The 16,968-nt window shown below is 33.9% G+C and overlaps 2 protein-coding genes across 2 annotated transcripts; one reads left to right on the plus strand and one right to left on the minus strand.

Moving 5' to 3' along the window:
- Nucleotides 1–772: 772 nt before the first annotated feature.
- On the minus strand, nucleotides 773–12,060 carry glp-4 (Valine--tRNA ligase). Its single transcript, NM_060976.7, has 7 exons — nucleotides 11,824–12,060; nucleotides 10,592–11,179; nucleotides 8,434–9,506; nucleotides 6,612–7,182; nucleotides 4,521–4,820; nucleotides 2,440–2,771; nucleotides 773–1,239 (listed from the first exon to the last, which is right to left on the minus strand). Exons 1-7 carry the CDS (start codon nucleotides 12,041–12,043, stop codon nucleotides 1,171–1,173), a joined length of 3,153 nt encoding a protein of 1,050 aa, NP_493377.1. The 5' UTR covers nucleotides 12,044–12,060; the 3' UTR covers nucleotides 773–1,170.
- Nucleotides 12,061–12,789: 729 nt separating this feature from the next.
- On the plus strand, nucleotides 12,790–16,164 carry Y87G2A.16 (Carbohydrate sulfotransferase). Its single transcript, NM_001026661.4, has 6 exons — nucleotides 12,790–13,454; nucleotides 13,531–13,632; nucleotides 14,111–14,311; nucleotides 14,475–14,566; nucleotides 14,616–14,762; nucleotides 15,849–16,164. The coding sequence occupies exons 1-6, from the start codon at nucleotides 13,227–13,229 to the stop codon at nucleotides 16,147–16,149; spliced, it is 1,071 nt and encodes a 356-aa protein (NP_001021832.1). The 5' UTR covers nucleotides 12,790–13,226; the 3' UTR covers nucleotides 16,150–16,164.
- The last annotated feature ends 804 nt before the right edge of the window (nucleotides 16,165–16,968 follow it).

Consider the following 16,968-nt stretch of genomic DNA (forward strand, 5'->3'; position numbering starts at 1 on the left):
CATAAAGTAGTAGTCGGGGGGCTCCGTGAGCTTCAGAGAGAGAGAGAGTCGCCACACGTTATCGATTCCCCCTCCGCCGCCGCCGCAGTCGCCTTCCAAAAAAAGAGCACTAGCGCCACGGAGCACACGCTTTCTCCAATTTCTTCTCCTTCTAGAGAGAGAGCAGCAGCCAGTGAGCTTCTCCTTCTTGATTATTTAGCATTTTTCTCTGCGTCTCTCTTCTCTCTCTCTCGTTTCCTGCTTTTTTCTGGAAGAGAAGCGAGAATTTCGAAAATGGAGGGGGGGGGCGCCGGCTCGAAGCGGTGGGGGGAATAATTTATTTGGAATCTCTCTTTTTCTTAGGATGTGAAAAATCGAAAAATCCCCGTTTTTTTTTTTGGGAGAAGATGAAGAGAGGGGGCTAAATTGCTAGTTTTACCAATTTTTAATTTAGGTGGAAAAATTCAAAAAGATAGGAGTGAAAAGTCAATTTTTTTTTTCAAATTTTAAGAGAATTTTCGAATTTTTTTGAGAAAAATTTAACTTTCAAATTTTTTGTGAAATTTTTTTTTTTTTAGAAACACTTTTTTTGTTTTTTGAAAGGGGTTAAATTGCTATTTTCCAAAAAAAAAAATTGGAACGGAAAAAACAAATAAAATAATAAATTAAGGGCTTAAAAATTAGAAACGGAAGTTTTTTTTTCAAAAAAAGTTCCAAAATTTTTGAATTTTTCAAAAAAAAAATTGGAATTTAAATTCAAAAAAAAATTCAAATTTCACGTGGATTTTTGAAAATTATGGGAAACCTCTTTTTCTAGTTTTGGGGGTGTTTTAGGAGAGGGAAATGGGGTACTACAAACTACAATTTCGATCAAAATTTCAGTGATATAATAGCTTTAACGGTCGTAAAATTTTACAAAAAAAAACCGGGGAAGGGGGAAACAGAAATATAATAATCGATAATTTATCAATATGGAGAGGAGAGGGGAAAGAAAAGAACAAGGCAATAAACAATACGAAACCGTGTGTGAAACAAAAAAGAAAACCAATAATTAGAAAATTGATATAAATGGGAAAAATGTGTGTGTGGCCGAGAAAATGAAAAAGTTCGGCCACCAAAAAAACGGGGAAGAAGCTATGGGGAAGGGAAAATTAGAAACAAAACAAAAAAACATGAAAAACGTGTGAATATTTAGTTGAGAGCCTTGAGTTGTGCAATCGCCGCAGTGATGTTTTCGATTTCCTTCTCCAGGGTTGCTTTCTGGAAAATAATTTGTAGTTTGTAGCCTCTAGCCTCACATAACTTCATAATGATAAAAATTGTATTTTTTTTTCGAGTTTTTCGATTTTTTGGGTTTTTATTCCGAAATAATCGAAAAATCAAACATTTCCATTTTTTTTAAAAGAAATATTAAAATTTTTGATTTTCGAGAAAAAAATTTAAGCTATTTTTCGAATTTTTTTTTGAAGAACAAAATTGATTTCGGTTTTAAAAAAATTCGGGTTTTTTCGGAAAAAATCGAAAAATTAAAAAAACAATGTTTTTTTTCAATTTTTCTAGTTTTTAACATAAATAACCAAAAAAAATCCAAAAATTTTCAATTTTCTCATTTTCCTGCGTGTTTTTCAAAAGAAATTGTCGATTAAAAATTTTTTTAAACGATTTTTACAGGCTTTATTCAATTTAAAAATTTTTCCAGAAGATCGATTTTTTGGTTTTTTTTTAATTTGGAAATAGTCCAAAAATCAGAAAAATCTATTTTTTTTCAATTTTTTCGGACACAATTTTCAAAAATTCAGACTTTTTTGTTCCGAAATAATTAAAGAAATACGATTTTTAAATGAAAAAAATAGCTTTTTTTTTTTTGGTTTTTTCAGAAATAATGTATTTTTAAACCAAAATAGACGAAACATCAGAAAATTTCGTTCAGAAATAACAGAGATTTTGCGAGAAAATAGAGGAATCAAATTTTTTTTTGAAACTCAGAGAAAAATTTAATTTATCGAAAAAAAAAATTTTAGTTTGTGATTTGTAGTCTCTACTTTATTCAAACTGAAATTTTTTTTTAATTTTAAATTATCGTTCGTTTGTTGTAATCAGAAATAGCCAAAAATTTGGTTTTTCTTGGAAAAATTTAAAAAAAAATCGAAAATTTCTGATTTTTCCGTTTTCTGGGTTTTTTTCTAGAAAAAAAAGGTCGAAAAATCAGCAATTTTCGATTTTTTTTTAAATTTACATGTTTTTTTCGGAAATAATCGCAAATTTTCTATTTTTCCAGAAACAATTTTAAAAAAAACATTTTTTTTCGGTTTTTTTCAGAGAAAATCAGAACTTTCGATTTTTTTCAAAAAATTTTAAAGTAATTTTTCAAAACTTTTGTGTATCAACGGAAAATCGAAAAGTGTAAATTTTTCAACAAAAAAAAATTCTATTTTGTAGTTTGTAGTGTGATGAACAAACCTTTTCCTGATCCAGAGCACGAATATCAACTGGAACTTTTTGCTCATAATCAGCACTCGATTGAATATCTCCAATCTTTTTCACAGAAATCTGATTCTTTTGCAATTTGGCTCCGAGCTTTTCGATTTCTTTTGGAACATCGATAATTCCAGTCAAATTGATGTATACTTGACAACGTCCTCCACAAGCAATATGTGCAGAACCTTTTTCAATTTTATCGGATTCACATTTATTGAGAATTGAGACTTTTTCACTGAATGTTAAGGTGGTTATCACTGCAGATATATCATTGAGCATTGACTCGTCTTCTGGTGTTTCGGAGAGAATTTGCACTGAAAAATTAGAAAAATTCGTAGATTATAGTACACTACAAACTATATATATATCTTCGTTTTGTCGCTCACTCACTTTTTCTCGAAAATTCAACAGATTTCAGACGATAAATACTTATCCACCATGATACTACAAACTACATATTTAATGAAAAGCTGATTTTTTTTCTGTGTGGAATTTTTAGGAGATTTTCTCAAAAATTCACAATTTTTCGGCCACCGGCAGTGGAAAATTCATTTTTTTAAAGAAAAATATCCTAAACTTTTGTAAATTCCTTTTTATTAATTTTTATCGAAAAAAAAAATATTTTTGACTCGTCTTCTGGTGTTTCGGAGAGAATTTGCACTGAAAAATGAGAAAAATTCGTAAATTATAGTAGACTACAAACTATAAACGCCTATATATATATATATATATATAGATCTTGAAAAACTCGAAATTTTCACGAAACTACAAACTACAAATAGGCTAACTATTTGGGAGATTTCAGAAGATATTCGTACGTTTCTAAAGCCAAAATTCAAATTTTTCAATTGAAAATCCCCAAATTTGAAACTACAAACTACATACAATTGGGCTTCAGCTATGGCTGAATCCGAAAAAAAAATTACGTTTTTTCGCCGAAAACGCAAAAAATAACTTTTTTTTAAAAAGAGTTTTTAGCGGTAATATTTTTCATTTTTTTTACCAAAATTTCTATTTAAAAAATAATTCAGACTGTGATTTTTTGGAAAAACTGTATAAAAATTTGAATTTTTACCGATTTTTCACTCACTTTTTCTCGAAAGAAGCAACGAAAAAACGTTTTTCGCCAAAAACACGTCCAGAACACTACAAACTACATAATTTACGAAAAGCTGCAGTTTTTTGCGAAATTTTGGATGTTTTTTGGAGATTTTCTCAAAAATTCAAAATTTTTCTCCCACTTGCTGTGGAAAATTCAGTTTCTTTTTAGGAAAAAAAGCAAACCTTTTGTAAATCCACGTGGTTTCTCTACACAAGAAAATTTTTTATATTTTTTTCAGATTTTTTGAGGGAAACATTAATTTTTTGTGAAATTTTGGATGTTTTTTGGAGATTTTCTCAAAAATTCAAGATTTTTATGCTACGGGCGGTGGAAAATTCAATTTTTTGGGGAAAAAAGCAAAACTTTTGTAAACGTGGTTTCTCTGAAGCGCAAGAGAATGCTAATTTTTTCAGATTTTTTCGGAAATTTTTTTTGAGAGACTTTCTAAATTTTTTTGGCGAAAAAAAACGAAAACTGATTTTTTTTTCAAATTTTACAGGAATTAAAAAAAAGCAAATTTTTCAATGATTTTTTTAATTGAAAAAATCATATTTCGATTTTTTGTGATTTAGGCGAAAAATTTAAAAAGTTGAAAACATTTCAAAACTTATGTAAATCCATGTGGTTTTTCTTGAAATTTAAATTTTTCAAGATTTTTCTCGAAAAAAAAAATCGACTTTTTGTGAATTTTAGGGCGTTTTTAGGAGATTTTCTCAGAAAAATCAATATTTTTCTTTAAATTCCTGTTCTCCAACTTTAAGATAATAATACTACTAACTAAAAAATTCAGACATCAAAAATGAAGCTAAAAAGTGATTTTTTTTTTCAAATTTTACAGGAATTTTAAAAAAAGGCACATTTTTTCAATTTTGGTGTTCTGTTTTAGGCGAAAAATGTTCAGTTTCTGTTTTTTTTTCGCTTTTGCGTATCATATATTAAATGACTACAAACTACAACGCACTAGTAATCTTAGTCTTCTTCAAATCATAATCAGCTCTCAACGATCGGACTTTTCCAATGAGCTCCTGTGCAAATTCGAATGCAGCCTCCAGCTTCTCATTTTGATATTTTTCATATTTCTGTGTTAATGGATATTGTGCAACAATAATCGATGGTGACGTGTAATCCGAATCGTCGAGACGTGGCATACGTTGCCATAATTCTTCTGAGATGAATGGCATTAATGGAGAAATAAGACGAAGTCCTGTATCAATACATTTGTGAAGGACGGAAATTGCCACCTGGCGGAGAGTCGTGTTGTCTGCAAAAATTAGAAACAATTAATTTACATTCACTGCAACTTTTTCCTCACGAGGGACGAGGAAAAGTGGTTTCTAGGCCATGGCCGAGGGGCCGACAAGTTTCAGCGGCCATTTATCTTGCTTTGTTTTCCGCGTGTTTTCTTTTGTTTTTCACAGATTTTTCCCGTTTTTTCTTATTAAAACTGATAAATAAATATTTTTTGCAGATGCTAAAACAATTTCCAAGTAAAAAAATCATGTATTCAGTGGGCAAGCAGCGGTGAAAGTGGGCATTGTAATATGATGGATTACGGGAATACAAAACCTAAACTTTTTCTGAAACATGATACATATGCTGCTTAAATGCTGAGACTACCTGATTTTCATAACGAGACCGCTGAAAAAGTTTTGAGGTTTCCAAAATTCAACTTTTTTGGTGAAAAAGTCGAGATTTTCGCACAAAAAGTTGAATTTTGGAAACCTCAAAACGTTTTCAGCGGTCTCATTATGAAAATCAGGTAATTTCAGCATCTAAGCATCATATGTATCATGTTTCAGAAAAAGTTTAGGTTTTGTATTCCCGTAATCCATCATATTGCATTGACCACTTTCACCGCTGCTTGCCCACTGAATACATGATTTTTTTACTTGGAAATTAATTTAGTATCTGTAAAAAGTATTTATTTATCAGTTTTAATAAGAAAAAACGGGAAAAAGCTGTGAAAAACGAAAGAAAACAGGCGGAAAACAAAGCAAGATAAATGGCCGCTGAAACTTGTCGGCCCCTCGGCCATGGCCTAGAAACCACTTTTCCTCGTCCTTCGTGAGGAAAAAGTTGCAGTGCACTGTAGAAAATCGGATTTTTTTTTCGATTAAAGTACAAAATCTCTGGAAAAATCGAATTCTTTGTTTTTTTTTGTTAAACTCGGGTTTCCGGAAACTCGAAAAATGTTAACTTTATCAGAAATATCGGGAAAAGAGATTTTTTTTTTAGATTTTTACGTTTTTTCGTCAGCTTGAAAAATTTGGTTTTTGGTGGTTTTCCATTTGAATGGAAAAATAGTTTTTTTTTTCCGATTTTTCTCATGTTTTCTTATTTCTTATAAAAAATATACTAAATTTGGGGAAAATTTGAATTTTTTTTTTAATTTCGGTTCTCCGGAAAATCGAGAAATCATAATTTTTAGAAATATCTAAAAAAATTTCGATATTTTCGAAAAATATGTTGCCCCTTTTCCATTTTTTTTTAAATTAAATAATTCATTTTTCTGGAAAAAAATGTTAATTCTGAAAAAAGTTCCGATTTTTTAATTTGTATGGATTATTATATATTTGCTAATAAAATTGATGAAAATTGACAAAAAAAAATAGAAATCACATTTTTTTTTCGGTTTTTCAGAAATAGCTAAAAAAAAAAAGGGCACTTTTTTCTATTTTTAAAATAAAACAATTATTTTCGTATACTTTTTCAAGTAAAAAAACCAAAATTTGGGGGAAAATCGACTATTTTCCGATTTATCAGAAATTACCAAAAAAAAAATAGAATTTTGGCCGTTTTTCCTCTGGTTAGAAGAAAATTATAGATTTAATTTTTTTCAAAATAAACAAAATTTGACTAAAAACTAAACGTTTTGTTAATTTTTTTTCGCATTTTTCGATTTTTTTTCTCGAAAAACACCCTCACATTTTGGCAATTTTTTATAAGAAATGTGTTTTCCTATCAACATAAATAAGATATCATGAAAGTATAATTTTTTAATATTCCGATTTTCAGCTTAATTTTTTTTCTACTAATTTCCACGAATTTGTACCTCCATAAAGCACAGGCTTGATAGTTTCGACATAAACATCACAGAAGTCGTATAACCAGAAATTGTAGGTAACAGTGGTTGCCTGAGTGAAGTTATATGCCTTCAATGCCTCATTCGTCTCTTTGACAGCTTTTGCGAGTCTTGATAGAATCCATAGATCAGTAGGTGTAGCTGATTTCAGATTAATCTCGAACGTTGGTTTTTGTTCCGGTTTATCAGAAATTCGTGCCAACGCGAATCTCACAACTTGCCAGAGCTTATTACAGAATTTTCGATATCCATGAACTCTGAGAACATCTAAATTAATATCTCTTCCTTGTGATGTATAGGAAAGTAGTGCAAATCGAAGAGCATCTACACCACATTCAGGAATTCCATCTGGATAATCACGTGCTTGTCCTTCTTTTGCAACTGCAATCTCTTTTTCGTCGAGATTTCCGCCGAGAAGTTGAGCTTGAAGATCGTTTAGAGAGATTCCACGAATCACATCGAGTGGATCAATCACATTTCCGAGGGATTTTGACATTTTACGTCCATGGGCATCTCGGATCATTGCGTGTAGCAGGATCTCCTGGAAAAAAGACGGTTAATGATGTTTTATTTTTTTATCGGACCAAAATTTGTTGTTTTTCGGTGTAAAATCCAAAAAAATAAGCCTTTTCCGATTGAACATTTGGAGAATTTTTGCAATTTTTAAAGGTGGTGTAGTCGAATTTTTTTTATTCCCTTCTAAGACTCAAAATTATCTAAAAACACCGAATTTCATAATGAAACTTCTTGAAATCTTTTAAGAAAAAAGTTATGACGGCTCAAAAAATGGCCTAAAATTAGTTAAAATCGGAAATTTGACCGACTTGTCAAGCGGCTGGAAACTATTTTTTTTCGAAATCACCGTCAAATTTTAAGTCTACAAATTGATTATCTTGCGTTTTAAACTTCATTTAGGTATTTAAAAATCGATGGACGGCGAGCTTTTTAATTTTTTTGAGTCAAAACTCGCCGTCCATCGACTTTTAAATACCTAAATGAAGTTTAAAACGCAAAATAATCAACTTGTAGATGTAAAATTTGACGGTGATTTCGAAAAAAATAGTTTCCAGCCGCTTGACAAGTCGGTCAAATTTCCGATTTTAACTAATTTTAGGCCATTTTTTGAGCCGTCATAACTTTTTTTTGAGAAGTTTTCAAAAAGTTTCATTAAGAAATTCGGTGTTTTCAGACAATATTGAGTCTAATAAAGCAATAAAAAAAATTCGACTACACCACCACCTTCAAGGCAATTCCATTTTTCCGAAGTCGAAAGTAGAAAAACGTTTCAGTTTTTTCCAATTTTTTCCAAAAACTGAAACAAAAAAATTTTCCGTTCATTTCTTAATTTTTTTCTTGAAAAAATTCAAGTGAATCTGAATATTTCTTATTTTTTCTGAGGAGAAACACCAGAAAATCGAAAATCGAAATTTTTAATTTTTTTTTTTGAAAAAAAAGGGAATTTTTAAATTTTTCCATACATTTTGATTTTTTTTTTAAAGAAAAAATTGAAAAATTATGTTTTCCTCGCATTTTTTTGCTTTTTCGGAACAGTTTTCCATAATTTCTCTGTTTTTGAAAAATATCAAATTTTCTGATCGAAATATTAAAAAATTCGCCGTTTTTTTCGGTTTTTTTAATTTTTTAAAAAATTGAAAATCGAATTTTTTCGATTTTTTTTTGTGGAAAAATCGAAATTTATCAGTTTTTCTTGAAAAAAAAATCAAATTTTTTGCGGAAAATTTCAAAAAATGCCCAGAATTTTAGATTTTCAGTCATTTTTCCGCTTGCTCACTTTAAACGGAAGTTTTCCAGTCAACTCCTGAGCCATAAAAACCATTCTTGCAACCCAAAAGAAGAGAATATCATGTCCAGTCTCCAACACAGCACCAGGGAAGAATAAATCCATATCCTTTGTGGCATCAGGCCATCCAAAAACTGCAAACGGCCACATTCCAGACGAAAACCACGTGTCAAGCACATCCTCATCCCATTTCAGCAGGATCTCCGCTTCAGGAACTTGGAATTTCTGTGCCGCCTTGGCAAGTGCCTCCTGTTCAGTTCGTGCCGAGACCCAATAATTCTCCTCTGGCAGAGGTTGTTCTCTTCCGTCGGCAAATGAGATATAGTATGCAGGGATCCGGTGTCCCCACCATAGCTGCCTAGAGATACACCAATCTCTGCTCGACTCCAACCACCGATTCCACGTGGCTTTATGGAATTCCGGAATGATTTGTAGATCACCGTTGGCGACAGCGGCGACGGCTTTCTCTGCCATATGAGCACACTTGACATACCATTGAGGCTTGAGAATAGGCTCAATGACATCTTTGGATCTAGAACACGTCGGCACAACCATCGGATTATCCTCTTTTCCACGGTAGAGACCCTTCTCCTTGAGAGCCTCAATAACGGCGGTCCTGGCGTCGAATCTCTTCATTCCGGAGAATTCCCCGCATCCCTGAGAGATCAGACCATCATCTGTGATACAATTGTGGAATGGAAGGTTTTGACGAATTCCGACTTCATAATCATTATGATCGTGTGCTGGAGTGATCTTTACCGCTCCGGTTCCGAATTCCATCTCGACGAATGAGTCGGCAAAGATCGGGAGGTTTCGGGTGGGGATGAATGGATGAATACACTGTTTTCCGACGAGATGCTTGTATCTCTGATCGTCTGGATGAACAGCAACTCCTGAATCTCCGAGCATTGTTTCGATACGTGTTGTGGAGACGACAATCTCCTCGTCGGATCCTTGAATCTTGTAGGCGAACGAGTTGAGCACGCCGAATTCGATTTTTTTATCGTATCCGGGCACGGCGATCAGTGTGCTTCCGGTTAGCTCTTTCTTGTCCACTTCGATGTCTGGAAAACACGATTTTTTTTAAATTTTGTTTTCCGAGAAAAAATAAAGGGTTCTAGCACTAATTAGACGCTGTAAATCAAAAATTATTGTCGAAACCAGCGAAAATTCAAATAATTATTTCGAAAAAACATCCAATTTACAACAACTTTAAACGAAAAATTGGTAAAAAAATTTTTTGGTTTAGTCGCATAGCCGCAAGCAAGTTCAAAATATTTTGGTTGAGGCTAGGAAATTTTGTAGTTTGTATTGTTTTAGCCTCAACCAATCTCAATTTAGAAAATATATTTTGGTTGAGGCTCCAGAGAAATTCGTAGTTTGCAGTGTTTTAGCCTCTTCCAAGTTAGAAATTCCTAAATTTTGGTTGAGGCTCACGGAAAATTGTACTTTGTAGTCGCTTAGCCTCAACCAAGGTCAATTTACAAAAATATTTTCGTTGAGGCTCAGAAATTTTTGTAGTTTGTAGTGTTTTAGCCTCTACCAAGTTAGAAATTAAACCTAAATTTCGGTTGAGGCTCACGAAAAATGTGTAGTTTGTAGCCTATGCAATCAAGTTCAATTTACAAATTTATTCTGGTTGAGGCTAGAAAATTTTTGTAGTTCGTAGCCTAAGCCTCAACCAATTTCAAAATCATTCTTGGTGAGGCTGACGGAAAATTGTAGTTTGTAGTCGCATAGCCTCAACCAAACTCAATTTACCAAGATATGTTGGTTGAGGCTCATAAAAAATTGTAGTTTGTAGTCGCATAGCCTCAAGCAAGTTCAAAATATTTTGGTTGAGGCTAGGTAAAAAAATTTTGTAGTTTGTAGTCTACGCCTCAATTAAGTTCGAAATGAAAATTTGGGGAAGCTCACGAAAATTGTAGTTTGTTGTGTTTTAGCCTCTACAAATCCCAATACGAAAAGGATTTTTGGGGTGAGGCTATGTAATTTTAGTAGTTTGTAGCCTAAGCCTCAACCAAATTCAAAATCAATTTTTTGGTGAGGCTCACGAAAAATGTGTAGTTTCTAGTCAAAATTCAAAATTTCTCTGATTTTTCGTCAGTTTTTTGCCAATTTTTCACAAAAAAAAACACGAAATATTCACCAGAAATCGCAGATCTCAGCGCGCAACTCCAATTGACAAGTCTATTAGATCTGTAAATAGTTCCAGACTCGTGCATTCGAATAAAAGCCTCCGTTACAGCCCGGCACATTTTCGGATCCATCGTAAAAACGGCACGATCCCAGTCGACAGAGGCGCCGAGTTTTCGGAATTGATCATAAATCACATCCCCTTTCTCATTCTTCCAGTGCCAAACTTCTTGATTGAATCGATCCCGTCCCAAATCGTGACGTGTCAATCCACGTTCTCGTTTCAGACGTTTCTCGACGACGACTTGCGTTGCGATTCCAGCATGATCACATCCCGGATTAAAAAGTGTCCGTTTTCCGTGCATTCTGTTGAATCTGGTGATAGTATCCTCGACGGTAGTGGCCAGCGCGTGTCCAACGTGTAGATTTCCTGTCACATTTGGTGGTGGAATGCAAACTGTGAACGAGTCGGCGGGATTCGAGCCTGGATTCAGCTTGTCAATGTACTCGGGCTTGAAGAATCCCTCCTTTTCCCACCAAGAGTACCAGCCGGATTCGACGTATCCTGGGAAGTAGGCCGCGGGGATTTCTCCGTCGATTTCTGGAAATTTTATTAATTTTTAAGAGAAAATTTTTTTTCCTTTAAGGAGGACTAACGGTTCGGACGATTTTGAACATATAGACCCAAAATGAGCTCAAATGAACGAATTTCGTAACGAAACTGCTCAAAAATTTTTATGGCGGTTCAAAATCTTGAAAAAATTACACTGTTTTTAGCTAAAATCACGAATTTTTCCCATTTTTCCGTGTCACATCCATCCGAAGTTAGCTTTTTTGGAATTATCGTCCTTTATTACATATATTGGTAGTTTATTTCATTTAATTTCGTTGATTAAGATACATTTATCGGCGATAGGTAACCAAAAATCATCGAAATTGGTTACCTATTGGCTTTAAATGTACTTTAATCGACGGAATTAAATGAGATAAAATACCAATATATGTAATAAAGGACGATAATTCCAAAAAAAGCAAACTTCAGATGGATGTGACACGAAAAAAAGAGAAAAATTCGTGATTTTAGCTAAAATCAGTGCAATTTTATCAAAATTTTGAACCGCCATAAAAAATTTTTAAAATTTTTTTGAGCAGTTTCATTACGAAATTCGTTCATTTGAGCTCATTTTGAGTCTATACGCTCAAAATCGTCCGAACCGTTAGTCCTCCTTTAAAAAGACGACATACTCTTCCTCTGACCAGTTGGAGTCTGATCTACAGGCTCCGCCGCTTCCACAGTTTGCTCCTTTTTGGCCTTGGCCTCCTTCACCGGCTTATCACTTGCGGCAGCCTTCTTCTCGGCAAGCTTTTTCTGCTTTTCCTCGAATTTCGCGAGTTTCGCCGCCTTCTCCGCCTCTTTTTTCAGCTCTTTTTCCGTCTTCGGACGGTTTCCTGCGGGGTCCGACATTGTCGCTTTTGAATTACCTGGAAATATGTTGATAGTTGTGGAAAAAAGGCTGAAAGAGGAGAAAATGAATATTTTCCAGGTTTTCAGCCTTTTTCGCAGCATAAAACTCTGAAAAATATCACAAAAAACTCGTTTTACCATTAAAATCTAGTCTTTTGTAGAAAGACAGAAAAATCTAGCACTCTCTAGACTTCCTCAGCCTATTTCGCAACTAAAACTTCAAAAACCAGCAAAAAATTTCCTAAAAATAGTTGAAACTCGGAGAGTGACCTAAAATCCCTACTTTTTAGTGTAAATAACTACATTTTCAGTTAAAAAGTTACGAATTTACATGTTTTCGACGTTTTTTACAACTTAAAACTACAAAACCTCAAGGAAAAAACGTATAAATCTCAAAAAATTAATTTTAAAAAATGAAATAAAAAATTATTTTCTGAGAGTCCGCAATATGGCGTCACGGTGTACCAGACACACATCACGACAAATTGCAGACTCAGTGGAAAAACGACTTTTTCATACTGTAGAGAGCTGTATTTCAGAAAATTATCAGGAAAAAAATGATTTTGAATCAAAAAATAATATTTTTAATGTTAAAAAAAAACAAAATTAGTTGCTGAAAATTCTTGGAAAAGCTGCCATATTTAAATAAATTGCGATATTGCGAAATGTTTGTTCATTCATGAAGACTGCAGTCATATTGCGTCAGATTGGCATGAAGCGTACGCTGTGAATGTCAACATTGTTTGATTTTTTAGTTATTTGGAAAGCGGAGTAAAAAAATGTATTTAAAGTCGGAAATTAGTTGAGGCTCAGCAATTTTGTAGTTTGTAGTCGCTTAGCCTCAACCAATTACAAATATATTTTGGTTGAGGCTCACGGAAAATGTGTAGTTTGTAGTCTTGACCTCAACCAATTTAAAATTAATTTTTTGGTGAGGTTCATAAAAATGTGTAGTTTGTAGTGTTTTAGCCTCTACCAAGTTAGAAATTAGCCTAAATTTTGGTTGAGGCTCACGAAAAATGTGTAGTTTGTAGTCAAATTTTGACTAATTTTTCAAAGTTTTTACTTTTAAAAAACAGTTTCAAACAAATAAAATAAAATATGCGATTAACATCGTGGGGAATTACCAGTAATCCGGTCTAGTCCCGAGAATGAAAAAAAAAGTGTAAAATATAATAATAAAATGCTGCCAACGAGACGATTACTCCTGCGAATCATTTCCTTTTTCACATTTTTCGCCATTTTCTGCCTATTTTACACACAAAATCCCGTAAAAACCCTGATAAATGCCACGTCATCGACGATAAAGCCGCCGAAAACACCGAAATTCTACAAAATTCTGAATTGGGAGAAGCGAGAATCCGAAAAACGACTGAACAATATTGAAGCATTGATTCGCGCGAATTCAAATGTAAGCCTGAAAACTCGGCCACTCATGAAAATCAGCTGGCCGAGTTTTCGCAATTTCTAGGCCCAAATAATTTCAGAAGCTTCCAAATCGAACATCTAATCTGTCGGCAGTTCAGTTATGCTCCAAATTACGTTCTCCATGCCTACCAGCATTGAAGGATTTCGAAGGAGAAATTCGGGTAAATGCCACGTGGCAGGGAGAATTTTAGGCTTAAATTCGAAAAATTGAGGTAAAAATACCAAGAAAATCATGAGAATTCATGGAAAAGTCGTTTTTTTTTCAATGGGAGGTTAAGAAGTAACACCTAAGTTATATCGATCTAGATATACATATATATATATATATATATATATATATATATATATATCAGACTACAACAAGAACGTTTTTTTTTCAAATTTTCAGAAAAAATGTGTACTTTTCCAATTTCTGCCCCCCAAAATTTTTTTTCACCCTCAATACTTGAATTTAAATTCACACGTGAATGTTTATGCTATTTCAATTTTTAGGCTTTCATTAGAAAACAACAAGCCTGAAATTACGAAAAAGTTGAAATTATCAAAAACATTTTGGGGGCAGAAATCGGAAAAGTACCAGAACAATTGTTTAACTTAAAATCTAGTTCTAATTCCAAAACCACGTTCGCCTTATTTTAGACATCACCACGTTACAACCTATCCACGTGTGTTGTACAAAAGAGCATGAGTACGGTAATGACGTCAATGTTCTGCTATTTACGGGACGAGAAGAAGTTTGTTGGAAATCACCGTGAATTGCTGAAGGACTGGAAAATCGTGCGATTTTGCATGTTTAAGAACGAATTTCGCAATTTGGGTGGTGTTTTTAAAAAGTTTAAGGTGAGTGTTCAAATGATAGTTCAAAAATTTTAATTTTCTACATAATCTATAAGCATTTTGGAAACTCGGAATAAGAAAAAAAAAATAAAATTTCCGGCAAATCGGCAAATTGGCAAATTGTCGATTTTTAATTTTTACACCCCTGCCACAAACTACACTTCAGATCCCACCGGCGCCAAACAATTGGACGCATATAATGATGGTTCGACATCCATTCGAACGTTTTGTGTCAGGATTTGTGGACAAATGTTATAGGTACATACAGTACCCCTACCATTTCACCTATAGTACCTATAGTTTTCAGAAAGCCAGTGATCCAAAAGTACTGTAACGGATGCGGCAGAAATTTGACGTGTTTCATGGAAACTGAACTAAAACGTATGGGCCAACAAGTGGAAAGTGGGAAATTTCAGAGAACTTATGAAGATCGACACTTTTTCCCGCAAAGTTGGTGAGTAGTTACAGTACCCGGTGTGTACGGCAAACAGTCCTGTACAGTACGCAAATGATAAATATAGAATTTGATAACGAACGTTCGGGAGAAGAAGAAACTAAAGTTTAGTGACATTTGGGTAGAGATTAATTAAAGATAACTCAAATGTACTCATTTTGATAAAATATATTGATAACACCGAGAGATCAAAAGTGCAAAACTGCGTCTGACAAGGAAAGGTTTTTAGCTTACCACGGGCTTCTAATTTCCCCCCATTTTGCAAATGGAAGAGGTGGCCGTGAAAAAAGCGAACCTCGACCCGGGGTCGCGAGCGCGCAACAAACGGGAAAACTCAACGAAATTTCGCATTTTCGTTGCTTTTATCGGTTTCAAAACACGTTTTCGTTTGATTTTGTATTTCATTTATGCATTATAATAAATAAAAGCAACGAAAATGCGAATTTTCGTTGAATTTTCCCGTTTGTCGCGCGCTCGCGACCCCCGGTCGAGGTTCGCTTTTTTCACGGCCACCTCTTCCATTTGCAAAATGGGGGGAAATTAGAAACCCGTGGTTTACCGTCAGACTTTAAAACGAGACATGTGTCATTTGAAAGTGTTCCATAAGGATATGTTACTGCAAAATTTTAAGCGGCAAAGCTCCACTCTCAACCCCTCAAGCATCGATCTGAAACTGAGGCCTGTAGAAATGCTCCAAAATTTTTTTTCGCAAACTTTCAATGTTTTTCAGAACGTTCAAAAGTAGGAAAACAATCTGGGAGATTTTTGAAAATTTTTAATTTTTTTGAAAAAAATCTGAAAATTTCCTCACCCCACTAGGTCCAAGAATTTTCAGATTTATTGTTTTCCTACTTTTGAACGTTCTGAAAAACATTGAAAGTTTGCAAAAAAAAATTTTGGAGCAATTCTACAGGCCTCAGTTTCAGATCGACGCTTGAGGGGATAAGAGTAGAGCTTTGCCGCTTAAAATTTTGCAGTGACATATCCTTATGGAACTCTTTCAAATGACACATGTCTCGTTTTGAAGTCTGACGGTAAACTAAAAACCTCTCCTTGTGAGCCTCACCCAAATGTTTTTTTTTTCAGGCGGTGCAATCTCCATCAATACTTTTCAAACTTCACATTTATTCTCTATTCATCATCTCATAATTTCTCAATTACATCTCAACTATTCCCAATTTTCCGCCAACATTCTGTACCTCAAAGCTCGCTAGACTTCATTGAAACTTCACTTTCTGCCGGCCGAACCGCACATTCGACTGTCGACTCAAAAGCCACGTCATTCATTGAAAAACGACTGAATTCTAGTCCGTATCTCATGGAATTACTTGTTAAGATGTTTTATCACGATTTTGTTTTATTTAATTTCACACTTCCTGTCATATAAAGAGTTGAACAATTACACGTGTTTCTACCAACTACAAGTTTTCAAGCAACAATTCGAGAAAGACTACAAACAGACTCTCACGTAGATATCCGACACTAACTGGGAGCGAACAAGACGAGAGCTGTACAAAGCGAGAGGACATCTTCAACTTTTCAAATAACATAACATTGTTTTCATGTTCTTTGTATCAATAAATTACAAATTTATAATATTTTATTAGGATTTAATTAGAACAATCTTTAAAATAACAATCTCGCTATCCTCCATCCTATCTGTCCAATTGAGTCCAAATCCTTGAATCCACAGAATCCTTGTCAAACTGAATTCAAGCCGGCACAAGGAAGTCGGAAAATTTTTGAATTAAACCACAGGGAAAAAAGATTTTACGGAACAATACTCGAGAATTAACGTACTCCATAGATTATCCATACAAATGTCGACGTCCTCCATCCTATCTGCCCAATCGAGTCCAAATGCACAGAAGTTGCGTAGAAATAATCAAAAAAGAGAAAATTTTGACGAAAAATAGGCAGAGAATTAGAAATTTAGGCCCTAGAATTTCGAAAACCCTGTCCGCATTTTCGTTACGAGACCTCTACCGCTACAGTAGTTTCCTTTAAAGACGCAGCCTCTTATTTCTGCACCAGGTCTCAGCGCGATTGGTTTAAAAACACCTTTTCTCATTGAAATTTGAACTTTCTTTGCTAAAATTATTGATTTGATTGGTGTAAAATACCGTGCGGAGATGTATTGAATAACTTAAGCATGGTGATATACACTAAAAACTACAGACTATAAACTACAAAAATTGAAGTAACT

Source organism: Caenorhabditis elegans, chromosome I, assembly GCF_000002985.6.
Source record: "Caenorhabditis elegans chromosome I".
NCBI classification, from domain to species: Eukaryota; Metazoa; Nematoda; class Chromadorea; order Rhabditida; family Rhabditidae; genus Caenorhabditis; species Caenorhabditis elegans.